Consider the following 27,308-nt stretch of genomic DNA (forward strand, 5'->3'; position numbering starts at 1 on the left):
CCTGGCCCTTACAGGCTTTGCTCAAACGTTCCTGGTCCCCAGGAAACATTTCTTAATCTGTGAAATACAAACAGCCTCTAAAGGTACACCGAATCCCACTGGTAGCCAGACAGCCCCTCCAAGCCCGTGCTTCCCCATCAGCTGCCGTCTTACCCAGAGGAAAACTGTCCCAACCGTGCCCACAGAGCAGCTTTATTTCCAAACGTGCCCAGCAGTGAACGTGCATCCAGGATGGGTGAATTGCCATGGAGATAACGAGGATATTTGATATCTTGGCTATAGTCACTCTGATGGACAACTCTAAATACAAAATTCCCATCCTCTCCTCCCAGGGCTGAAAGGATTTTGTGAGCCTTACAGAATAAAATACTAGAATGTGGAGGGCTATAGAGAGGTTCTGCTCATTTCCAAAAGGACAGACCCACACTTACATAATGAAAAAAAGCCAGAAAAAAGAGCATCTTGCTATCGCATTATGTATTTGAAACAAAAGCAAGATTGTTGTGGGGATTGCGAGACCAGCCAGAAGACAAATATGCAGCGGCTCTGTTTCAGACTGACTGCTTAAAGAAAATTTTGTTGCTATCCACCAGAGAAGAACAGAAACTTGAGACAAACTTATCCTGAAAGGCAGGAGCGAACTGTAAGCAATCGGTTCAACTTTCTCAGAGGCTATGTCAAGAACAACAGTAATTGTAGGAGCCAGGAGATCAGTAGAACTTTCTGTCCCTAGGATACTGGCTGGAGTCCTTATACCATCTTTCAGCTGCAAATTAGATTTTTTTTTTTTGTATGAGCAGAAAACCTGATCTTCCTCCTACACACTGAGCAAAGACTAGTTGTGAAGTTTTAAGTATCAGAACACAGCCGTTATTGGGCTGTGCGAGCAGGGGCAACAAGCCACCCACTCCAGAGCCCATTTTACTGCCATAAGCTTGCAGAAGAGCACAAGAAGTGTCCCAGACCACTCACACAAGCCAGCAACTCTCATCTCCACCTAAAGGGAAGGACTATAAAAAGTCACTTCAGGTATTGGAAAGCACCAGTAAAGACTCCACAATTGTCAGCAATAAGCCTTTGTTTAAAGCTATTCAAAGATGTACAACATCACTGCAAAATTTACCATATCCCGAACAGTAATACTAAGCCCCAAGATTTATAAACAGGCAGTTTCAACAAGAAACAAGACCCCCTACACACACACACTGCTGTCACTGGGTGAGTATTAATCAACACTGGGGTAGTCAGGGTCCCCCTCTTTCCCATCAGACTGGGGGTACCAGCTGCAATGCTCTTCACCCAGCCCATTTCCCCCAAAAGCCTGCTAGGAGGGAAGGACAGCTGCATTATATAAAATTAAATGAATCTACCTAGGGAAGTACTGAATTAAAATTACCAGTAGCAGTATCGAGCATTACGCTGGGAAGCTGAGGTCTGCTCCTTCTGTGCCAGAGCCTTCCTTTCCCTTCTGGGAGCCAAAGCAGGTTAAAGAGCTCTGCACGCAGGAGCCAGCACCTTGTTTTTGTACAGAGCGCAACCAAGACAGACACACACAAGCTGGGTACGCTACCTGAGATCCTCTGCTGCTCCTGAGAAAAGTCAATGCCTTCCCCGATGGAACTCATGATTTTCTCAATCTGAAAATAAAAAAAAAAACAAACAACAACACATGCTGCATTATTCATAAAGCCTCAGGAAAAGTTAAAGGCAGTCCCGGGATTTCACCTGCCACGTGACTGCCTAAGAAATCCAGGAAAGGATGTTAAGATACCTCTGACCCAAAAAAGGTACCCTTAACACCTTGCCTGGAAAAGTCTTTGTAAGGATAGATGACTCAGAAGGGATGCGTAGAGGTTGGGACTCCACAGAGCCTTCCCTTCCACAAGTTGCCAGTGCCTGAAAATAAACAGCTCCAACAAAACCATCCCTCTGGAGCATAAAATTAGGGAGAAGGAAGGGAACCCCAAACTCCTCAGCTCACCCTGTACAAACATGCAGCCCCACCTTCACCAGCAGCAAAGCCTAAGAAATGCAGTTCACTAACTCTTTCACAGCATGCAGAACGTAAACTTGGCTTTACCTCAGTCTGGGTTTTGTTGGGCATTTTTGGTTTGGTTTGGTTTTTTTTTTAAACCATCACATTTCCCAATCCTGTGCATGGACACTGTGCTCCTCACCACTTCCACTGAGAGCAGAGATGCTTAGAAAGAGTTTGAAAATACATCAAGTTTGCAAAAGCAGCAACGTCATGGGGGCAAATGCCTTAACTACCCAGGAGAGGGAGCTAAAGACAATTTCATCCCCTAATTTAAGCGATTCACAGTCAAACCTCATGCAATTATGAAAAAAGGTAAAAACTACTGCCTGAGATGGTGTCTTTTCAAGTCCACTTAGGAGTTGACTGCATTTGCCACAAAAAAAAAAATTAATGCAAGTTGCAATTTCCATAGAACCTACAGGATTACTTTCTTAAATGAGAATAGAAACTTTTCAAAAACAATTCTTGAGCAGAATTTGTAAATCGAGGCTTTCTAATGCAATGCTGCAGAGGGAAGACTGACAGTGACAATTGCTAGGTTAATTCTGTTAAGATGAAAGACCTGATAAATTGCACCTCAGTTAGTCAATTCAGAATTTTCAACAATCTAAAGCACTAAAGCGCACTATTTTCCAAAGAGCAATGAGACACTTAAGAGGCTCAGGTCTGGTTGCTTACCCCAGTCTTCAATCTATAATCGAGCAGAAAATTAAAAAAAAAAAAAAACAAAAAAACCCCAAAAACTAAAAAAGAGCCCCCAGTGAGAGATTCCTGAACAGAAATCTCCCAAGAAAATATTCCTGCGAGGCACTTCAGAGCGGTTGCTGCTGAATGCAAAGCCGATACATCGACTGGCAACAGAGAGGGGCGGGGGGGAAAGAAACTTCAACTCTTACACAACTTTTTTTTTTTTCTGGTCTTTTAAGGACAGATTTGGGGAAGGAGTCCAAGTTTTCCTGGACCTCATCCCCCAGCTGCCTTTGCACTGCCTGCATCCCAGTGCGATGCTTTGCTTGGTGCAGCTGCAGGAGCTCCCAAAACTGCCTGGCCGGCGAGCAGGACTCCTGGAAACACTGCAGGGAGCCGGGAGTTTGACTTCTAATCAAAATCAATGGCAGCTTGAAGCCGAACTCCACTAGGGAGGGTTTTTTTTTGGTGAAACAAAAAAAACCAGACAGTCTTAAAAGGCTCCTGCCAAGTCAGATCTCCAATAAAGTCCTTCCTGTTTGTGGGGAACAGACAGGCAGTGCACTTGTAGCATTAAATCTCACCAGGGAGAAGGCATTCATGCGATCTATAGAAGAGTCATTAAAGGATGCGGATCCTCTGGCCCTAGAACACCATGAGGACCAGCACTTCTACTGGGCTTGAAATACAGTTAATGCTAGTTTACTGGGAGCTTTGAAGACCAGCCTGAAAAAACAATAACCAGAATTCAGAATTCAAAACATGTATGGAAGAAAAGTGAAGTATGTTCTAAAAAGAGATTTCAGTTAAAGGAAGGGTTTTGAAGTCGCTGGATGCGTGGGTCCTGCCATCGGCACGCTGCCCTGTGGTACATAAGGCAAAAGCGTTTATTGCTCTTCTGCCCCCGGACACAACCAGAACTCAAATGTGGCCTTTGCTAAAACAGCTGGGAGATACCTGACCCCAACACCGGGCTCTCCATCGGGCTGCCGGGGCCGTGCGGGTCTCAGACAAAGGCCAGACGCCATCAAACGCTGACACAAGGGCTAACAGAGTCGCTAGCAGGGTGGCAGGATGAGCGATCAGATCCCTTGTTTCATCAGAGGATAAAAATGACAAGGGAGAATCGATATGATAGCCTGGGACATGAAAGCTTTTACTTACAGAAGACAAGTCGTTCAGAACTTTAATCAAAAACTGCAAGCTATCTGTACAAGAAATGGGATTTTGTCTTTTAAGCTCAAGTTTAAAAGGATGCACTAAAAAAGGATGAGGCCACGTAAAAGGCAAAAATATCCCGATTCCAAGTGGACAGAGGCAGCCCTTAAATGACAAAAATCAAACACAGACAGGGTGGTTCGTTTTGCAGCTGCTTACATCACTAGCCATTGCTTCAGATAAAAATTACACGGCTAGTCATCGTGTCATCTGATCTTGCTATTTAGACTCACTGTGGCTGAATAAGGAAGCCCCAGAAATACAGCTTTGAGAACTGCAAGAAAAAGTTGGGTTTTTTTGTCAGCTAACCTAAGACTTTTGTGTGAATCAGCAACTCTGCAGTATCAGCAACAGAAGTGTGGGATCAGCTAAACTGGAACCAGTTAAGAGGAAAAAATGGAATTTAAAGTCTGCCTTGTGATGCTGAGTTTTTCTTCTACCCTAATTATGCCTTTTAACTGTTTCCCTCTGTTGGAGGCGTTTGTGGCAGTCACCTTCACTCCATCAGCCCCGTTCCTCTCCACGGGCTCGGTTTTAAAGAACTTTTCCGTTTCTCACTAGCTCTGATGGAGCCTGAAGGACACGTGAGCGATGCAGCAGCTTCTGCTCAAGCCTGTAGACAATGTGAAATAACTGAAAAGTATTAATTGCCTCATATTTCTCAGCAGAGGTTACTGACTGGAACCCAGAGGTAACGTAGGTCTCACGATGCACAGGTTTGCCAGTCACCATTTCGGCAAGAACCCCCTGCCTTATCTGCTTTTGCCCCTCCGAAGCAGCAAATGCTCCCCAGCAAAGCCTTCAAATTTCATGGTGCCCTTATGTATCATCAGTACATAAAGGCCACGCAAGACTGGAGGGAAATACAGGGATGGTGCAAAACAAGCCTCATTTCCAAATAAGACCAAGGGCTTTGGTACTGACTGTTTTATTCACTTCCATAAGCAGGCACCGAACCCGAGCTGCGGCAGGATTTCTGGGATACTGCCACAACCCTGAGGGCTCGCTGCAGAATTTGGGTCTTGAGGTCAATTCAGTTCAAGCTCCAGAAGTTTAAGGGCATTAAGCTTTTAAGACTTATGTCAATTAGCTTCATTACAAGGTATATTTCTAAGCTGGAGCCGCTCTTGTACCTACTGTCTGGGATCTTTATCTAAAAGACATTTACTTCAGCGGATCTGGAAGCCTGTGAGGTTCTTTAGTCTCATGGGATCATTTGGAGCAAGAATCACTTGGTTCCAGCCAAGCTTTTCCTATAACCAGTCACCAAGAGGGAAAAAAACCAAACAAACAAAAAAAAAGGTGGGGAGGGAGGGAAGAGAGGAGGCGAGGAAAAAAGCGTGTTTGTTCAAGCAGCCCCAGCTCCCTCCGACTGTCTCCCAGCAACAGAGGCAAAGCGCTTTGCAGATCTCTTACGCTGTGCCGGGACCCAGCTCTGAAGACGTGCGGGGACTGCTGCCGGTGCTGCTGGGAAAGGCAAAGAGCACAAGAGCATGTTTCCGTGGCAGATTCAAACCCATTTGCAGCCCCTCTTTGGTCAGAGCTACGACTCTGAACGCTACTTGGTAAGAGCCAGGTAAGCTCCCTCCCATCAGATGCTCGTTACAACAATATCCCATTTATTTCCCAGCAATTTAGCATCGTTAGAGCCAGCATTTCGCCCTCCCCCACTGCACTCCACGCTTGGATGCCCTCTTCCACCCTTACCCACTTGCAGTTTTGCTCTTTCACAGTGCAGGATGAAGGATAAGAGAAAGTTTTAACTTGATTTTAAGAAAGGTCGTCTCCTCTGCTGTGTTTCTCGCTGGGAAGAAGCAATGCCTACTGCAGTACTATAGCCCTGGAGAGGACGGTGCAGGATAAAAGGACTCTCCCCATCTTTTCGCTTCCTTTAAATGTAGGTAAGAGTTTTCTAAAAACAACTTCTCCCCCATGCATGGAGGTAACAGGTGCCCAAAAGCTGCAGACAAGAGGACAACGTGAATCCAGATCACAACCCGCCCCGCTCTCAGCAGACTGGGTGAGTTCCCCTGCCCAGGGCAGGTCACCACGGTCTGACACTGTGAAAAATTTGCTTCCTTCCCTGCATCCCTTTTCCATAGCTGGATTCAAAGTGCAAATTAACTCTGGGTGCCAGGCCAAGTTCACTTGTTTCCATCGCACTGCCCTCCCCTAATGCGAGAGGGACTTGATGCTTTTCAGGTTCAGCCCCCAGCACTGACAGCTCTGCAGTCAAAACACAGCGGGGAGGACTTGCAGGTGCTTCTTCAGCACTAAAAAACCCACAAACTTTTCCTCAAAAGCAGACAATTGCCTTGTGCTATATAGAACCAAATGGTAATGAAATGATCACACGGCAAAGGATTACCTTTCACAACTCATCCTTTGCTAAACATCAGTTTGTGCACGGTTATGCACAGACAAAACTGTATTGCAATTAATGTAAAGGGAAATCCTGCTTCATGCCCTCGGCTCTCCACGAGAAGAAAACAGTCTCCCAAGTCACACATCAGCTCAAACACCGGTTTATTGCTGATCATCTTGATTTAACTGTTAAGGGGTTGCAAAGATAAGAATACAGGGGAAGGACACAAACCAAAAAGGGAATGAAGGCTTTATAGCATCCCTGTCCTCCGCAACCAGCCCTCAGCTGCACTCTACGGCACTAAGATGGGGCTGGAAGAGAAGATACCTTGAAAATAGCCTACACTACAGTTTTTTAGGCTGTTCTTTCCCAGTGGTTAATTATTAAAATACAAAAATACCGTGTTTAAATATAGTGCTGCAGTTCAGACTTAGTTGTAGCCTGAACACTCAGTTCCGATTTGTTTTGGCTTAACCTGTTTTTTTCCACTGAAGCACCAAGCATCCGTCCCTGAACAGGTTGTGGAGTGGGTTTGGGGTGGGGTTTTTTATGTTTTCTTTTTTTTTTTACACCCACAGAAATAAAACCACAAAAGCCTTTTGCCTCCTAAATTAATACAATCGTATCTGTTATTCCTAATCTAGAGGGGTAGCTGGCTCCACGCTATAAAGATATTTTAGCCAATGAGGCCCGAAACCCTCCCAAGAAAGGAGACAAACTACTGCAAATCTAAAATAATCTGGGAGAAGGAAAGGCTGTAAGGATGGGAGAGCCCCCTTCAGCAAACCCCAAAGCAAGGGATATGACGGGAAGCAGTTGCAGAGCAGTTACCAGGATTGAAGCACACTGATGTATTTTCACATTTGCCTACGTTTTGCCGAAGAATAAAAATACCCCAAAAAAAGGAGCTGGGTGCGGCTGAGAGTCATCCTGGGACTGGGGAAGTGGTAAGCTCTTCCACGCAGGCAGGCAGCCACGAAAACATAGCAACTGGCAATTTACTCCAAAACAGAACTTTATCTTAAAACAAACTACCCCGAGCGACTGAGTTCCGATTAATGGAGAAAAAGGTATTTGTTTGTAGAAGGCCAGTAAAAACCAAGCCAGCTTGGAGGACACGCTGGATGCTGAGGTTTGTTCTGCAGGCAAAACAGAGGACATTTCAACACCAGAGTCCTGCAAAGTAATTCCCCACCTCACAGCACTCATGCCAGAAGCATCTAATGGCTTTTGACATGAGCAGGAGGCAAAATATCTCCTTTCCTCTGATACCACCCTGCATGACCAGCGGGAGACAGGTTCCCACATCTTCTGTGAAGACAGTGGTGCCAGGTACAGGGCATCGAAGCCTCCAGGGACCCTTCTCCTCGGAGGGCACGGGTGGCCCCGCAGAGGCAGCACTCCAGCCAGCCCTGATGGATGTGAAGCCGTGGTGTCCATATTAATCTCTCCAGTTTTTGCTCCACACAGCCAGCACTGAAGTTTGGAGCCAGCCAGTCCATTGAGAGAGACAGAGGACGATTAAACAAGTCCCAGGGTTTTCTATCACCAAAATAAAAGACAGCCTCATGCAATATGAGCTGTCTGCAGCAGCTCATTTGCATGCAGGGAAAGGAAGCTTCATTCAGAAAGCACAAAATTGAGCAGCACTCCGTTAGTGTGACACTCACGCAGGTTCAGGGGTATCTTTACGCTACTAGAGCTTTCTGGAAGGGGTTTAGTAAAAGCTCACCTACAGCTGAAAAGCCCTTACGTTTACCATCAATATAAATGCAGAAGTTTTGTTCTCAGTCTCTGCATGCAGCATCAGCGATTCCCAAGGACATAGCAAGGTTGTCCTGGGAGGGAAGGAAAGAAAAAAAAAAAAAAAATATATATACACGTGCATGCCAGCATTTGGATGACCAGATATTGCCGAGAGCTACAGCTATCCTACCCCAGACGGTTTACAAGCAGGGTTTCCCCCTCCCTCCATCCCCTCCGAGAACAATAGGTGGTCAGAGCATCCAGCTGCTTCGGACAATGATCTGCACTGCTCTTCTGCAGCTCCGCAGGCATAACACCCCGCACTTGCATCCCCAACCAAGCTCCATAGTTAGGCCCTGAGCCCCACAAAACAGCTCTGTTTAAAGTAAGTGCATGCTTCCCCGCTTCAAAACTAAGAAGGCCAACCAGAAGCGTAGGTTTGCGTATGTGAACCAGGAGGTTGGAAGTGTGCCTAAGGCACCAGGCTATGTCGGCCAACCTTTCCACGCAGTGCTCTCTTTCCAACACCTCCCTCGCACACACAAACACAAGCTCCTTTGCAGGGAGCTTATTTCTGAGAAGCCAAATATTACCATTAAAATCCAGATATGCCTTGAGATACAAAGGAGAGCCCCTTTGAAGCTTTTATCCTGGAAAAACAGCTTTTAGAATTAACTCAGGGGCACTGAAGAAAAACTCCAATGAAGTGTTTTCCCCTTACATCACTGTAACTTCAGACTTGTTAAATCAGGTACGAACAGAACGAGACACAACACATTGCTTTATTCCACTGCTCTTCACAGGCTCCTCACTGCTGCATCAGCCCCTGATACCTGAGAAGCCTGAACAGGGAACTACATGTTATCATCTAGGGATGATTTAGAGATGAAGGTGAGTCTGTGCATGTGCACATACATACATGCACACACATGTAACTACAGCATGTTGCCTCTGGGAACCAAACCAGCAGAAAACGGCTTTTTTTTGAGGTGCTTTCTGTGGTTCAGAAGTTCACCCAAAGGTGACAGCAGCATCCCCACCTCCGCGACATGGGGGGACTGTCAGCTTGTGCCATCACCAAGAGTGTTAGGGGACAGTGTAAAGGGTTTCTCCTCCAAACCTCTCCCACCTGGTGCTTCCCAAGCTTACCTTCCTTTATGATAGAGTTTTTGTTACCACGCACCATCACCCATCTCTTTCTGAGCTCTGCACATAGCAAGGAAAAACCCCGTGTGGGGTCAATGCCTTCTGCTTCCTCTGTGGCCCCTTCCCAAATCAGCAGCTTAAAACCCCCAGTCCAGAAGTCTGGTCACAAGGAAGATAAGCTATGGCACGCCTGTGCATGCGTCAAAGAAACAGAAACACTGAGCAATAAAGTTATTCAGATAAAAGTCTATAATTAAATAAAAACACACAGAAACAAATGGCACACTATCTACCATATGTATGGTATTAGTGCATTATAATGACACCCTGCAGCATAAGCATAATTAAGAATATATCAGGATTCCCATTATAAATCCTTATTATTAAGGGGTTCATAACCTAATGTACAAACTTGCCTGGGGCTAGAGCTCGGCAGACAAGATAGCAGTTAAAGCAGCATATTTTATTCTTGAAAGCTACTTACAAAGTTGGGTTTAAAGGTTATCAGTATTTTAAATTTCTGCAATTCCAAGTAAGTGTCAAGGGTTAAGACTTCATTATTTCTAAGCTTCTACAACTGAGGGATGGGGCAGATTTGGTTTAAAATTATTAAAAAAACCAGACAAGCTGCTTCTGCAGTTTAAGAACCCCTTCAAGTGCAACAAACACCTCCAATCACAGAGTGACCAGTCTCATTACAGCCTAACGGGCTAGCTAGAAAAACCAGGGGAGAAAAATAAGGGTGCAATGGACGATGCTGGAGAAGCACAGAACGCCTCTATCCGATGCTTCCATTTCGCACCAATACCACAGCAACAAACCCCAAATACACAAAGGTAAGATCAATCATGAGCTGTACGCTTGCCTGAAAAAGTTGATCTCTCCTGCAAACAAAGCCTGACAACCTTCAACATCATGGTTGAAAGTTTGTGTCAGACAGTTACGAGGTTGCTCTAGCTGAACACGAGATGCTGCTAGCTGTTTCCAACTGTTTTATGGGTTTTCTAGTAAACAAGAGCAAGTTATTTTGGGGTTGCTGGGAGGAAAAAGAAAGCAGAGCTATTTAATCAAGATCTAGGAATTTCTTTTTTAATTGCTGTCTTGTGAAATCATCTCTCAAGAGATGTGGTATACGGTCCGGAGGGGATGGAAGAGGTCAGCACAAGCAAATGACTGAAGTGGCAATTGCACAACGGTGCTGAATACCAACACCCTGCGCAAGAGTGACGGACTGAATGAAAAAACAGCCTTAGCTAGCCTTTCTGAGCACCTCAAAATTAATACCCAGTTTATACCACGAGTCCCGTAAATGGCAATAATGCCCCTTAGCTGATACTTCTACATTTTCTAGGCTTCTCGGTGCAGTGGTAATCGCACTCGCCCAACTCCTCCTGCTTCTCATTTCAAAAGTTTAGGAAACATGGTGAAAAGACCCCTCAGACAGCCTTCCCCAGCAGCCATACCGAAATGAAGTCCACTACATTTGACATCTATTAGCTGCATCTCTAAGCACTTGCTGCTCTCCCAGCCCGCAGCCCAGTAAAGCGAGGCACGGCGAGCGCCCAGGGTCGCACGCTGAACTCGCTGCAGCTTCCAAGCATTTTGCAGATTCACAATAATTGAGGTTTGATGCGACAATAGCACAGATAACAATAGAGGGGTCAAAGCCAACAGAAAGACAGCTTTTCTAAAAGCCAGCACAATGCAGGCTCAAAATACCACTGTGATTAGGGCACTCGCAGGCAGCGGGCAAGCCAAGAAGATGCTGCATGCAGACCTCCATCTGGGAGACAATATAGCAGGTGCTGCTTTAACGAGCAATTAAGTCCTGCCTGCTTCCCTGTTTATCCTGCTGATGCAAGACACAAGTGATCTAAGGCATCTTCCCCGGAAAAGTCTTTGGTTAATGGACACCTGATATTACTAACTGATATTGCATCCCTGAAGGTGGACGCAAGGCTGCTCAGACCCAGCTGGGACACGTCCTCAGAGCAGAGGGATGGCTGGATCGCAGCAACCACCTGAAGGGGATGGAGTTGCAAATATTGGGAGCAGAAGGATCTGGGACAATAACCTGCTGGCTCCTTAGCGCAAGTGTAGTCCTGGGAAATTTGGATCTGGGCCATGAATCTCATTTCTAGATTGGTGACAGCACATAAACCACTTCTGGTTTAGTTTATGATGCTTCAGCTTATGTTCTCAACATCACCATCCCATAGAGCAGAAGCCTCATATTTCATCGCTCAATATATTCTGCGTATACAAAAGATACCAGCCTGTGTTATGAACTCAGCATAACAAATACCAAAAAGCCTGGAAAACATAATGCTCAATTCAATAATTCAAATTTAAACTACAAAAGCAAGCCTGTTGTTTGAGGCACATTTCAACACTTCAGAGTTCCCATGCTATATCCTCCTCCAGCAGCATGTGCTTTCCTCACACAACACGAGGACTCACTAAATTTGTTATTTATTTCAAGACATTCTGCAACTGTTCATTAGCGATAAAGGCGCACACATTTTCTGGCTTAATATGGTCTCTGAGAAACTCATTTGGATCAGGATCAGGGACTGTTGCTTCATACCACTCTCCAGTCTGTGTTTTTGTACAAATCCCGGAATTAGAAATCTGAACATGTACCAAAAGGAAAGGAACTTATAGTATAAATTTGTAGTTCACAACCAGTGCATGGTGGATCTGGAGATTCAGGGCTCTCCAAATATCAATGTTTTTTGACAAATACCCAGTAAAATTGGATGTTAACATGACAAGAAAGATGGCCAAACGCGACAATGCATCTTGCTCAAAACACTGAAATGGCTGGACGCCGGTTGTTTTGAACTCACAATAAAAAAAGGCAAAAAAACCCTTAAGAATATCGAATCAATTAACTGTCTTCACAGCTACATTTTCATACTCTCGCATCCTAACACACAAAGCCAGAAATGATTTGTTAGGCTTTTGGTGCAGGATGCAACACAGCACGGTGAAGCCCGCTTGGAGCCTTTGGATAGAGCTACAGAAATGCTTTTTTAAAAAGAAAAACTTCTGAAATGCTGGAAGATACGATGTAAAGTGGAAGAGAACATAATGAAAGACTGAATTTAGTAAGGACACTCAGGCTGGGCATTTCTGTTCCTGAAAAAGAGTCCTGAAAACGCTAACGATCACAAGATCGTTACATAACCAAAATATCTGTCAGAGCATGAATAATTTACATAAAAGAATCAAAAGCTTCTGATTCAGAAATACCGAGTTAATACACTTGAAAAGTTAACAGAAACACATAGCAGCAGTGGACTGAAATTGTTATATTATTCTAGTGCACTGGATGCACACACGCTAATTTAGATCCACGTTCAGCCTGTAATTGGTGACCTATAAATAAGAGGAGAAAGAAGTCATTGTGCATTTAGATCTGTATTGAGGGCATTTTCACAAATCCTTTTGAAGGCATGGATGGAAGGCTTCTTCCACGCACAGGGCAGCCGATTAAGCCGCTACGTCTCCTTGTATTTTGCAAGCCTGCCTTAGGGAGAGCTGCCCCGGATACCTGTCCAGTTCTAGATGAATTGATACGATTCAAAGAGCTGGCAAATATAATTCATGTTATGTCTAAACCTTGCTGCTAAATACAGGAATAAAGTATGCTTGGTCTTTACATTTGCCTTTCAGACCAGAACACCAACCAATTTTACCTACAAATCTGGTAAATTGTCTTCATTTGGCTTGGTTCGGCTTAGTTCAGTATTGGTTTATAATTTTAACAGGCTGGCCATTTGCAATAGATACAAAGCAAACCTGTAAGGTGGAAAAACAAAAGCTTTCACTTCAAAAAGTTAATCAGGATGGAGGAAATCTCGCCATTGGGGGCAAAGGGAAAAGAGATTCGACACGAGAATTCCTGACCTTAGCACAGGAAAAACAAGAGGAAGCATTGGGATCTGGAGATAATAATCAGCCAATAATTAAGCTGATTAAGATCCTGATGGACATGCTTGCTTAGAATAGCAGAAATCAGAAGAAAAATACTGACCACATTACTGCTTGTCCCCTAAACCAAAAAAAAAAATTATAGAAGACTTCAAACAGGCAAAGGGAAAACTGGAATGAGAGAATGAGAGCTTAGAAACGAGGGCCAGCTCGTGGCAAGGGATGTCGGCCGAAAAGCATGCCAAGCACACCTCCCTTTGAAAACAGGCTCTGCCTGGTCCCACAAGCCAAACCCAGGGCAAATGAAGCGTTAAGATTTAAACACCTGAACCAAAAGAATAAATTAAACATTTTTGGAGGCATAGGCTGCTGGCAAGCGAGGAAGGAGCCTTGTGACCCACATGGCAGCGATGTCCTTGGACCATGCAGGACCACGCGAGCCAGAGATGCGATGGCCAGCCTGCACGCTGCAAGGTGGTATGAATATGGAGAGGCTGAACATACTGTTTTCTCAACTGCGTTTCTCACTTGAAACACCAGGTTTTGATCTACAGCGCGGGCCATACGGGAGCTGTTACCCAGCAGGTAAGCTGCGTGAGCTTGTCAGAACAAAAACCACTGAGCTTTTACAAGATGCAATTTCACCAGGCACAAAAATAGCAGCTCTCCCCCTGAATAACAAGGGAAATATTTGCATTTTCTTTCAACACCAGCTCGCAGCTCTGAATTTCAACTTCTGCGTGTAGTTTTAAGGCAGTGGCAGGTTTTGCATCAAGAGCTTTCCTGAAAGTTTCACATTTCAATGCAAATGTCCTTAATCCTCAACTGTAAGCGTGTAATTAAGGCACGAATTCCACTAGGTTCTTAAAGCACCCAAGCAGTCCTGACAAGGTTAATTGAACTCAAGTATTTAAAACCACCCCATAGCAGCCACAACTTCTAACAACTTGCTCCCCAGCTCTTCAAAACCTGTGATGGAAGGCACAGCAGATGTGCCATTTACTCCTGGCATCCATCCTTATGGGACATTAAGACCCCCAAAATGGGTCAGCAACAGCCAAAACACCACATCCACAGTTACTGCAAACGGGAAAGAACTCCTTCTGCGGCGATAGTGAAACATGGGGCACCACTGCAATTATTCATAGGAGATGATGGTTGTCCAGTGCCATAATTAGCTACAGAATATTCATTAGTTCTTCAACTAATTCACTTGGGGAAAAAAAAACATCAAAGTGGTGGACTGTGCATCTCCTTTTTTCTTAAAAAAAAAAAGCTAAAACCCACACATTTTATTCAGTTCCCAAAGTTTTTTCTGAAGGAGGTTTAATCTCTTCCTAAAAGAGCTAAAGACAGAACACAAGGCAACTATTTCATTTTGTGAAATTGATGCTGGAACCTCTGAGCCCAGCATTCATTACAAATTCAGCATCGGAGCCACTTACTTGATAGCAGACAGCTGGAAGTGGAGGATTAAGGGATGTCAGGAGCCAGGTCTGAGGCTAATTCTCAGTAGCCTGCCTCATTCTTTGCCCCTGACCACTTAACAGGTCATTTTTCTTACTGATAGCTACGACCCAAGAAGAGCAGCTAAACTCAGACATCATCCTCTCTGCTCAGAGCATGGATGCAGATATGGGCTGGTGACATCAGGTTGTACAGATGCACCTCCTGGATCATACACGTATCAGGAACAACCACACTGCAACCCTTAAAAACCAAAAATCCCCCAAGAAGGGCATCGTGGCTGCACTGCCGCTCAGGGGCAGGAGCGCGGGGTACGAAGCAGAAAAACAACAGCAATAACTGCAGAAGCAGCAGTGCATTGGAAACCTATCACAAAAGGCACTAAACCTCAATTCCTGAAGCCAAGACATGGCCCAACGTTTCTGCATTTTACTGAACCCGAACATCTCCCCTCTTCCTCCTCTACAAATGGAGCTCATTTATCTGCTATTGGCATTTAAAGGTTTTCACTTCATCACCTCGCTTGGTCCCAAGAGAAGCGAGGCTGCATAGGACACGGGTTCCAAACACCCATGCATCGCTTTTATCAACCTGACAGCATCTAAAGGACAGAAAGCGTTTGTCACAGCCTGTCTTCTTCTCAAGCCACCACAGTTTCTAGAGGACTATTTTACAACATCCTGAAGCCCAGCCGTCGTCCCTCCGCCGCTTCCCTGGGGAGATTACATCCCTGCTAATTACTCTCACTGTCAGGAAGCTGCTTCCCCCCAGAGGAGCTGTGGCAGCTCAGTGAATGATTATGATAAAGCTTTACTTCATCTTGGTCAGGCTCTCTCCTTTATCACAGACATGCTGATATATCAAATGGGTAAAAGGACCTGGAAAAACACACAACAGAAGCTGGGGCAGGGGGAGAAGGAACCATTCAACACCTAAACCTGGCCGAGAGCGATCAGATAGGACGGGCTCAGAATAAAGCAAAGTTGTTGCATACCCGCCTTAGCTTTTGTTAAGCAGCTTACTGTTCATATTAGACATGTATAGGTTGCCTTTCATCCAAAGAGACCTGGAATAGCTTATCATCAAGAGAGAAATCAGTTCAGCCCCTCCTGGATCGCACCCTGCGGGTGGGAGGGTTTGCTGAGCAAACTCCAAGGCACTCCAGCACCATTTCGCATGACGCAAGGTTTGCCTGCCTACGGCAGGGCTCGGGCATGAACCCGGGCAGACGGGCAGGGCTGGAGCTGCTCTACGGAGGAGGAAGGCAGAGCAGATGCGAGTTAATCCGCCCCGGAAAGGGGGCTGGCAGCCGAGCCGGGCACCGAGAGCCCCCCTCCTCCTTCAGGAGTGCAAACGCAGCTTATTCTGCCATACAAAATTCATAGTGAGCTGCGACTGCCGCGTGCTCATCTCACGGCTGCTAAATATTTATAAGCCGATTACAAAAAACAAATTTATCACTTTAGCCCTCAGCCGAGTTTGGAAGGATTCAAATATTTATTCTGACTAGGAGCTCTACCCCCTCGCACGCTTCCTCTCCCCCACCTTGCTTTCCACTCAAGCAGAAGATTGAGCATTTTCGGTCCTCACCCCTCTCCCTGGGCAATACATTGCTCTTTGCTTTAGTAATTTCTCTGGCTTGCTTGCAAAGAGTTTCTATCCGACAGCAGCTGGAGGGGGGACACCACGTGTACGCTCACGCTCCCACGAAGGAGCCGGTGGGTCAGGAGGCAGACGGGACGCACGCTGAACATCCTTCGCAGCACGGAGCACAAGGCAGCGCTGTCGGCATCTGTTATTTGGGCCAGGCCCTTGGAGCAGAGGAGCTGCAACTGGGAACAGGGGCGAGCTTTGCCAAGTGAATCATTTCTTCCCCATCCCACCCTTTTGGCAAAGCCGGCACCACCTTCCACTTCCAACAAAGGGCATTGGCAGCGTTCGGCTGGGGAAGGGATGTGACCCTTGGCTTCCAAGCAGCAGATTTTCCTGCTGTCCCCGGTCAGCGAGACTGGCTGAGCACAGTCACCCGTGGCCCAGAGCGATGCTAGCTCAGCCTCTGCCACGGATCCCATCTGTCCACAGACATAAACAGGTCCCTCCCCAAGTCCCCGGCGCCCCGAACAGACACACCTACTGCTGGCAAGGCCAGTGGGCAAAATCCTCAGCTTGTTTGCTACAGCTGCGTGTTGCATAGAGCTGCACATGGATCACTTTCCTCCTCAGTTGCCTGCATAAAGACTATTAAAATTAACAGAATAAGGCATATAAATCTGCCATTGTTTCCCCGCACCACAGAGGAAGAGCCAAATCATTGCTAAGAGGGGTGGCTCAACAAGGTTTTCTATTAGCCTGGTAAATTCAGAGGCTGTAAGTTGCATCTAATTCATAGCAGCTGCATTATCCCATTCAGGGAACTAATTAAACCTCCAACAACAGCACTACGTTTATGTTTAAATCTCATTGTTGCCATTATGACCAGCCCCTTTCTGCACGTACAAATCACTGCAAAAAAACCCCAAGTGTTCCCCACAGGCGCATCTTTACCATTTCCTACCAATCATAGGAGTCTGCTTTAGGATATTTTATAGCAAGAACTGACCTGACTATACAAACTACTATCAGCAGCTCCCTTTTATGCTGCTTCTATCGAAAATTGCTCTGCCCCAGGAACCGTGCCCCTCCTGCCGACAGCATCAAAGAGGGCAACCGTTGCACCAGGAGTCAGAATGAGACCCCAAATGCCTCTATACAGTCTTTGGAAATTACAGAGCAAATCCAGCTAAAGGCAGTGAATCACCAGCTGCTGGCTTGTCCCCCTTCTTACGAGAATATTTAACTTTACATAGTGTTTTTCAGTGGAAACAAAAACGTTCTGCAAAAAGAGGCTATCGCCATCTCACAGATGGGGAAACTGAGGCAGGGAGGAGAAACCTTTGTCTCAAATTATTCAAGCTGGTCTGTGACAGCCATGAGACCCAAAGGCAAATCAGTGCTCTAGCCACAGGATGCTACTACCAGATTAAAGCAATTCCACAAAATGTTTAAGTTACACCAGAAACCAGGAAGACAAATAAAACCATCAGGTTTTGATAGTATAAATTTTTTTAAGTTAGACCTGCCCCATTGTAGACAGATGTGAATTTTTCACATTTTTCTTTGGTTTCCTCACCTAAACATAAGGGAAGGAAAAGCAGATTTTCCTCTGGTGGCTTGTTAGGCTGACACTGGGTGGAAATGATGCTTTTTGTTTACAAGCAGGGAAGCAGATCTGCGGGTTCATTTCTCCGAGCAGAGGAAGCACAGGCACACTAACACTTGACCTCTGCTACTAGTAAAGTTGTGCAGCACTGTAAAGCCAAAGGCTCCTTCCCTTTCAACGTTTGCTGTAAACAGTTCGGTTAGGCATGAAAAGCACAGTGAAAATTATCCTGTCCTTTCAAATAAGCCTTCTGCCGCAGAATCTTTCACTCACAGTCACAGTACAACTGACCCAGGTAATTAACAGCAAAGCCTCTACAACCAAAACAGCTATCGAGGAAAATAGATATATTTGGCAACCCTGAAACACTGCAGGGAGTGAGAGTATGAACTGAAAAATGGGCTCGTACTGAGGAGGCATTCCCACTTTGCTTTAACATCTTTGAATACCTCCCTCTTCCACAAAAGATGACTTTATCTCCGAGTCAGGATCAGAGAGGCAGCCGAGCATCAGTCAGTGCACAGAGGACAGGGGCACAACCGTCCCACGAGTTTACACCCCCGGCACACACAGCTCCACACCCCCAGCACCACACCAGGGGTTTTATTTCCTTTCAGTGTACAAAGAGTGGTTCATCTGAGCTTATCTCTTCTGCAGCGCTGCTGCTCTACCAGCAGAGAATCATCTCCAAAGAATGTTTCGGTAATGCTGCAGTGCTGAATTTCAGAGGGACACTTAATCTCGCCTGAGTGGTTCACTAGGGCCAACTTTCTAAGCATGAAATATTTAACTATCCATGGGCCTCCTGTACTATAATAAAGTGACTTCTAACAAGCCTCTGAAATAAATATGTGAAGAGGAAAGCGGGAGCTATTAAATAGACAAAACACAGCCTAATTACTCTCTTCCTTCCATCCCCGTGAACCCAGGACACTGCTCAACGCCCCCAGCAACAGGGACTCAGAAACAAACATCTCCTCTGGATGCTGGAGAAGAATTGGAAAGAGGTCAACATACAGATTTGTGAGGAGCACTGTTATCAACTCTCCCTCGTTTTGGGGATGTAAAAACTTACCTGGCTTGCCTAAAAGAAATCAAGTCCTGTATTTGAGCAACTTAAAAAACTTTGAAAAGCCCCTCACTTCTTGCAATTCCTCTTCTCCCCCACTCCAGTTAAGCCTATCTTTTGGCATTTAACACCTTAAAGACTTACAAGTGAGCATTTGCCTGTTAATGTGATGTGAAAGTTAGTAAAAGTAGTGAAAACCACCCAGGACCCCCTCCGAAGGCCAGTGCGGTAGAGAGGAGCTCACACTGTACAGATTCATTCCTGGCACAGAAGCTCTTAAGCAAGGTCAGCCTTACCTCATCCCACTCCGAAGCAAAGGACGGGGACTTCTCCAGCCTCTTCTTCCCAGTACTGCAGTTTGAGAGTGATTCGCTCCGGCTCCCCATGGCATCGTCCTCTGTCGGAGAGCAGGTCAGAAGATCAGAGTCCGATTTGGACAAACTGCGGCTGAGTTTAAGCTCGGCTTTGGGCTTGCTCCCTGGGTGGGCTCTGCCCACAGCTCTGTCCCCCTCTTCCTCAGCACCGCCGGGGTGCTGTAGCACGTGGGGCGTGACTACAGTTTCAGGATCCGCCCGGTTGACGTGCGTGTGCTGGATGGTTGCGTAGACCACTTTCTGGTTTTGGTCCGGAGAGCTGGTCCGTACTGATCCAGAGGCAGGTAAGTCAGCATCCTCCAGCTGCATAGCAGGTGGGTGGCTTGTAGCTTCTGTGCCTCCTTTCTCCGCGGAGGAAACGAGCCTGAAAGGGTCCTCACTTATCTCACAGATCGGGGAAGAACCGTGAAGCAACCCTGAAAACTGCTCTGGAACCTGGATGTCCTGGCCGTCGGCAGAGTCCTGGCTGCGGAACTGCTCCTCCTGTGGTCTTCAAGGGGATGAAAATGGGGCGGGGGGGGAAATTAAAAACATGGAAGAAGCAGCAAAATTCCAGCTCTCCCCCTGCCCTCCCTCAGCAAGGGAGGGAGAGATAAAGAGAGAACAGTTCAGTATTGTTCCGCGTGCTCAACTTGTACCCAAAGTCATGGCATTTATGAAATTCCAAACACTGGCCTGATTTATGCAATCTGGCAGCTCTCCTTGTTGTTTTATTCCTGTTAACACTAACTATCAGGCCTTGCTATATAAGGCTAAGAGAAGTGCTAACTATATCCTGCAGAGAGAGCAAGTGAGGTAGGAGAAGCAGAGACGGAGGCTCCTGGAACATCTGATACATTTCCATAAAGGCCAAAGTGTTATTTAGAGCTGCGCTCCCTGCTCTTGGCACGAGCTGCAGGGAGGGAAAACTTCTGGACTGTAATCAACCTGCGAGTTCCAAAATCCGTTCCCCAAAAAAAACACTGCTTTCCTCCCTAGTGGTTTCCGAGTTTAACCTCTCCTCCTTACTCAGGGGAGAGAAATAAACAGTTTACGCAATAAAAAACTTGATCAAAAAGTCTCTCTCTTGCAAGCGAACCACTGAACACAGAATGGTCTGATCTACTAACGCAGCGAGCTGCGTGGAGTACCGGCTGTCCCAGAAATATGACACTCTTACTTAGCTACTCCTGCACCAACATCTTTAATATCAGGTACCAGGGCCCTGCATAAATCATGAATAATTGATCAATCCCAATTGCCAAGCGTGTGCACAGACATCCGTGTACTCACCTTGGTCACATTACGCACATTCGAACTGCAAAAGCAAAACTGTAAAGCTAAGTATAACTTCTGTTTACCAAGGATTCCTATACCTGTCCATAACTGTTTGCAAATTTTAACCCCTTCCATTTAGTGCTGAAGAAACACTCTTCGGTCTGAGGATCAAAAACACACTGCAAAGGAGCATTAAGGCAAAGCACCCCGATAACGTGGCTCTGAAATGCAAGGAGGATGTTCAGATGTGAAGAGGAAATTGCCTGCTTTGCAAGGCAGAAGCCAAGGCAAAGGAATCCTCATTTCAGTGAGGGCAAAATACACTAATGAATTTTACTTATCTTTAACTAAAAGCAGCCTATTAGCGACAACAGTGAGATCAACTCCTTCCCCCCAAGCATCCTTTCCAGCACGAGGCTTGACCAGGTCATTTTCAAACCCTAACACCCATCTGGTTTGGTGGTCTGTCCTCACACCAGAAATGAGGCAGGAAAGGACTGAATTAGTCATTTGCCTTTGCAAGCTGCTTTAGGTCCTGGGGTCTCATGCACTCTATGTTTGATGAGCGTAAGCTAGTCCCTCTCGCAGGCATTTGTTTACTCCACAGAAATGCTAAAGCAGCTTGTTCAGTTGGCAGCTGAGTCAGGAACAGCAAAAGCCTGAACGGAGGTTAACTGCCAGGGCAGCGCGCCGGCAGACCTCGCTTCTCGCTGGGATCAAGTGATGCAAGGGCTTATTTCATTCTGGATCCTACGAGTTAAAGATTCCAGGACAATGAAGTAGTTGTTGATTATCTTGCACGGGCACATAAACCACAAGTTCTGCAACTGAAGTTGCCAAGGGGGAGGCACATCCCCTGCGGGCAGGTGGTGTCACCAGCATCATTCCTAATGCTGGCTGGGGAGTGCCAACAGCAGCACCCGATCAGAAGCTCTCAAGACCAGACTATGTTCAGTTACTTTGCACAAAGTTACGAAGCTGTAATGCTGGAGAGAAACCTTAGAAGAGATCAGACACGCTGCATTCATAGGACAGACTGGTATTAATAAGAAAGAGCTACCGACCTGGTAAGAGGGACACAGCATTGATGGGACAGTCACATTAACCTGATGGGGAGGGAAAAACTTTTGCAAAATCAACAGCCTTTCTTCTTAACCTCTTTCCTTCCTTGGAAATAATTTCTTCCATGCCCCAGCTTAACCTTTACTGACATTTCTGCTGAAGGCAGAGACGCGGCTGGTGAAAGTTTATGCCGTGTGCTGGAACGTTTGGGTCCAGCCAGAACAAAGTGCTCCAAATCCAGCTCCAGAGACTCACAAAAGGGCTCCTGTTGAACAGAAATCACAGCCACCATTCATCCTCGAGCCAGTGAAGGACTTTGAAATACAAGGCAGCTGCCAGGGAAGGAAGGGATGAAGCAAGGGCAACTGCACTTGCTCAGATGATGTGAGGAACGTCTTGAAGGAGACATTTCAGAGCCTGCCCTGAAAGCTGCAGACAGAAGAACTAATGTAGGAAGGAAAGAGTCGTCTCGCTCCTTTTTATCACCGAGGTGCACATGGCAGGAACACTGAGGGTTCCACAGGCCTTACCTTTTGGGGTTTCAACTAAAGGTCCCTCAGGATGGCTAGCAGAGAAGCCACAACAACCACTGGCCATCTCGGGAAGGGGTACATTGTTGGGATAGGTTACTGACATAATTCAGCTGATTGCTGATCACTTTTCTCATGGCAAAGAGATGAACAGTACTCATTTTTCCAAGCATGTAGTGAATTTGGAGAAGGGGAAAACAATATTTAGGTGCTAGAAAAGCAGAGAGACCCCAGTTCCATCTATCTGCTGCACGCCAAGGGATTTGAAAGCATCCTCCTCCGCTTACACCTTTGAGTAAAGAGGGAGTTGTCCTTAGCATAGGGACTTCTATCCAACTCCCTTAGCTGATTTTACACCCAAGCACAGACATCTGACTGATCCTGACTTCTTCAGCCATGCCTGCTGCAGGTTTCACCAACAGGAGAGGTTACTTCCAACACCTAATGGGAACAGGAGCACCCTTCTGGGTACAGACTGCTGCCCAGGAAGCATTCAATTAAGAGCTCCCCTGCCAGCAGACCGATGATTCCAGATACGGAACACTTCCCTAAACTCGTAACACTAAACTGCAACCGCCCTGCCTCGACCGAGTTTCTTTCCCTATCATGCCCCTGGATTAGGAGAATGAAGCTGTTATTGCAGCTGTTTTCTGCTCAAGCTCCCCAGCCTTAAAACTAGCGAGGGCATATGCTAGCCTCTAACTTTCATATAGAAAAGGCTTCCCGCGCTACATCATGCTGGAATTTGTCAAGTGAGGAGCATGCAAATCTATCTCCTGTGGCATAAAAGGCCACAGAAGAGAGGGAAGCTGGTGCTACTTTAGAGGTGCAAAAATAACCTTCAACTGCAGTAAAACTGAAGCAGAGGCTGATTTACAGAATCCAGAAATGTACAGTATGCTTCTGTATTAGTCTCAAGCTCTGTCATTTTGGGCAGAGTTTATTCTCCAAAAGCTACCTGAACTCATGCTCATTTAGACCCCTTCCCCTACTCGCCTTTCAAGAAAGGGCAATAAAACACTGCCATAGTTGCTTAGAGAGATCACTAAATGTGACCCTGCAGAGAAGCTTCTAAATACATCATGACAGCAGAAATGCACGCTTGGACCCGAGACATGGGAAAAGGGTCTGTCCTCCAGCCATGATAAAACCAAAGGAGGCTGTGGTTCTACTCTATCATTCATCTCGCGGCAAACCAAGAGGGATCTGTCCCTTCCAATCTTTGTTTGCAAGACCCATGTGTCCCCATAGATTCCCTATAGTGAGACCCATCCCACTCCTTCTGTAGCCATACTCTGGCTCTGTGAAAAGATATTTTCTTTAAATCTCTCAGCAGCATGTTTTGTCTTTTATCACTGGGTCAGATAACTGGTTTAGAGCACAGCCGTATGTCTGGTTGAGCCAGTACAACCGTAAATAAAAACTCTAGCAGGAGGAATGGAAAAGTAGGGACTTCAGGCTGGGCTTTCTATGGAAGCAACACAGCAGAACCTCAACAAATCAGCTTTTAATAACTATCGGGAGGAACCAAGTCAGTCCTACCTGCAGCTGGTTACTGCTGACAGCACTTGTGGATGACTCTCCTGAGAGGCAAGACAGACCAAAACTCAGAAGTATTTTCCTCATTCACCCTCCATCAGGTCTCTCTCAACAGCAGGAGTTGTACAGGCTCCTCCTGGTCAGTTCGCCACTCTTGGCCTATTTACAAGTCCCGTTACAAGGTCTGAATGCCCTGACTTCATGCATGCGATTGCACGTAGTTCCCTTACCAAAGGGGATGGGAAAGCATTTGGCTCAAACCACTTCTGATACTCTGCCCAAAACATTAAGCCAACTTTTCCTAGTGCTCCAGCATGTGACAGCAAACTGCTGTAACATACACAAAAGGCAACCAATGCCAGGCGGATAATACCACATTCATCTAGTCACTGGATACAAGACAACTTGCAGCAAGAGGAACAAAGGCAGCTATCACATATGAAAGGCACCATTAAAAACAGCGTGCCTGAAATTCAGCCTTTCAGCTGCCCTGAAAAGCCCTTCTCAATAGCCCGCAAGAATCAGTCCTTCTCTTCTGACCAAAGGCTCCTCCAGAACTCATCAAGTAACATCTAGAAGCCCAGCCTCTTAGATCGAGGGCCAAGAAGCAATTCAAAGCCATGCTTCAGCCTGCTCCTTGTCTTGGGATTGAGCTGCTGCCTTTGATGCTCCAGGACCCTTCTGATCCAGAGGTGGGAAAATTCTCCAACACCTCAATTAAGGCTTCAGTCCCTCGCTCAGCCTTGTTTAACTCTTTGCCAAAACGACTCTGCTACTCCCTAAATGCATCTTCCCCCCTCCCATCAGCATATAACTCGCATTTCATACTTGGCTACGCCTGCTTCCCCATGCCCGTCTGGTATCTGACCCCAACAACCGCAAAAGCCGGAAACATTTCCTTTTGTTCCCAGTGTAATAAAGCAGATTTCAAAGTTGCTCCACCCTTCAGAGCAGTTATGAAATTTGTGTGCAGAAAGAAGCAACCTGTAATGCTGTAAGAGAAAGCAAGGATGAACAACACAAAATAGTCAGTGCTAAAGACAAAAGAGAAAAATAGTCAGCGCCTCATTTCCTACTGGGGTTGAGAAGCCTGAAGTCCCCAAGAGGACAAGCAGCAGGTGAAGGATGACATGGGGCCCTGCAAAACTCAGCTGCTCCTGCAGTACAGGGAGAGCTGCCAGCTGGGGACACTGCCACACATGCAGTTGTGCCACAGGGAGCACTGAGATGTTTTGGAAAACAGCTGGTACCCTCTGGAGAAGGGGGACAAACAACCGTGTCCCTTTTTCCAGGTCCACCACGAAGAGCAACAGGAGATGGCCCTGGCAAGCGTAAGAAACGCAAGAGATGAGAAATAGATTGGCTGGGCCCCTTCCCCTTGGAGCAGCTCTTCACCTCCACCAGATCGAAGGCTCCACCGCATTAGTCATAGCGCTAATTGCATTTAAAAGAGCAGACAAGTCCTGGAAGATGAGAAAACTCAACTGCATCCTTGGATTTCTCCCACTACAACAGTGAAAAGAGCTCTAGGTTTGTTACAAACACACTAACACTTTCCATAGACTGCAAACCCTGAAGTCACAGCTAGTATCGTTCTAGCTGTACATTAAAAGACAGGACTCTGCTCTGGATCCTTAACAGGTGGAGATGCTCCCCACAACGTCTCCATGAAACGCGGCTTAGAGGGCCTGCAGTACCAACGTCTTCAGGTGTTCAAAGAGACTTGCATCAAGAACAAGCAGATGAATTACTCAGATTTTATTTTAATCTGACACATAATTACGACACACCTTCACTCATATTAATCAAGCCTAGACATGGTAGCCAAAGAAAGGAGCAAAGCCGTCACTTTGAATAGCCAGCACTTGAATAACCAGCAATAGCTGCACACTGAAAAGATAGCCTGAAAGCTTCTGGTTCAATGCTGTCACCCAAGGACTATTCCTGGCCGAGACCACAAAGCACCAACCCGAAAAACACCCTAACTTTGCCTCCGGCAGCAAGTGGCTTTGGCAAATGCTGGTGGGAAAACAATGACCTCTTGTGCCACCCTATACAAGCTAGGAATGCGGCAGGACTCAAGGAATGAAAGCTATCATGCTGCAAGAAGGAAAAAGAAAAAAGCTGCAGGTCTTACAGGGCAGTCAATGAGGCATCACCTCGAGTCCTCATTATCCTCTGTTCATCCTCAAAGTTGATGAAAGAGATGGTTTCCAGGTTTAGAGTCCAAACTAAATCCTTCCAAATTCCTGCTCAGGACTTTTGAATGAAGCAAGAGATGTTTTTCCTCTAAACAAGTCTTTTGTTGTTGTTGTTGAAGGAAAGCCAAAAAGCCCAGCCATAGCCAAACACAAGAGACAAGGTGTTCCCAGATCCTTTGTAAAGCACAAAAGTCCCTCTGGGAGAAGAGAGACTCGTTTGATACTTAACCTGGCTATATAGTGGATTTTCAGTCAGTTCTAGAAAGGGGCTTGCTCTACACATGTTTGTTTTCCTCCTTTGTCAGTTTACATCTCGAATTAGCTTTAATACACAGCGGGATGTTGATTTTAAGACCAGGATAGCAGGGCCAATCATCTGCCGATATAAACATGCAATGCCAGCAGGTCTTCAAATTCAGCTGGATGGAGAATACGGCTCATTTAAATGCTTGCGTTGGTTCATCTCGCTTGTAACAACATGGCACAGCCTTCCACCCCTCTGCATTTACTTGACTGTGCACAAGATTTGCTTATTTTCTACGTTAACAGAGTAGGTCCTTGCAATCTCTTAGCTGTCAAAATAGCAGAGTTGCCCTTCCTCCGTGTACATTTTGTACAGGAACATTTAGATCTCTCCTTTATAAAAGTGAGATTACCAGGAAACAAAACAATTGCAATCCAGACCCCAGCCACCCCACCCAACAAAGAGTTTGATTGTTCCCGTTACTCTCTGCCCTCTATATTTTCCTTAAATGCATCTAAGCAAACAGCTCTGCTTTTTGGATGGTCACTTACCTTTTGTTTTCCTATCCACCGCAACTGGCTTTTTAGTTTCTGCTGTAAGCAACAGCTCGTAAGGGTGTTCCTCTTCCTCAGCTCCACTTCCCCTGCTCTTTCCTCGTGCAACAGAGGCCTAATGAAAAACAGCATAATGTAGTGCTCCACAAAGCAATGCTATTTATCCCAGCAATAAAGCACAAGGCCTCTTTATGCCATGGTTTAAGCAAGGAATTGGCAGAGGCAACACCTTCGCTGTGGAGTGTGATCCAAAATGTAATACTCCCTTTTCTTTTTTTTCCCCCCTTCAAAAAAGAAGACCCAAACCCCCTTTATTTTCTAGTATTTAAGGTTGCTGACAGCTTTCTAGCACTGACCAACTGATTGACTGCGCAAGGTCTGCAGACAGCCTGGAGGGGGGAAAAGAGCTGAGACCGTTATTCCTGTTCATCCCAACTCAGACTTACTGTTGCTATTGGAATTTGCATTGTCATTCACTATTTAGTTGCTGGCCCTATTAGGATGTGGCTGAAAAAAAAAAAACCAACCAAATCCCTGCCACCTTCTCAGAAGTCTCAGTATCTAGCAATTCTAACCTCAGGATGCACAGCGCATTTAGGACTAAAGAGCCCTCAGGCAACACTGTATAAACTCAGTTTAACCCCAGGATGTGCAGCAGCGGTTGTATGCATTTAAA

At 46.0% G+C, this 27,308-nt stretch overlaps 1 protein-coding gene across 1 annotated transcript in view; it reads right to left on the minus strand.

The window, feature by feature from the left end:
- Positions 1-27,308, minus strand: part of LOC104074954 (ankyrin repeat and SAM domain-containing protein 1A-like) — a 66,422-nt gene that overhangs the window by 30,711 nt on the left and 8,403 nt on the right. Inside the window, 4 exon segments of the mRNA XM_009575268.1 lie at positions 1,571-1,637; positions 19,168-19,718; positions 19,721-19,735; positions 26,630-26,747. Coding sequence (XP_009573563.1) covers positions 1,571-1,637; positions 19,168-19,718; positions 19,721-19,735; positions 26,630-26,747 — 751 coding nt within the window.

The sequence above is a fragment of the Fulmarus glacialis genome, unplaced genomic scaffold (genome assembly GCF_000690835.1).
Source record: "Fulmarus glacialis isolate BGI_N327 unplaced genomic scaffold, ASM69083v1 scaffold18723, whole genome shotgun sequence".
NCBI lineage: Eukaryota > Metazoa > Chordata > Aves > Procellariiformes > Procellariidae > Fulmarus > Fulmarus glacialis.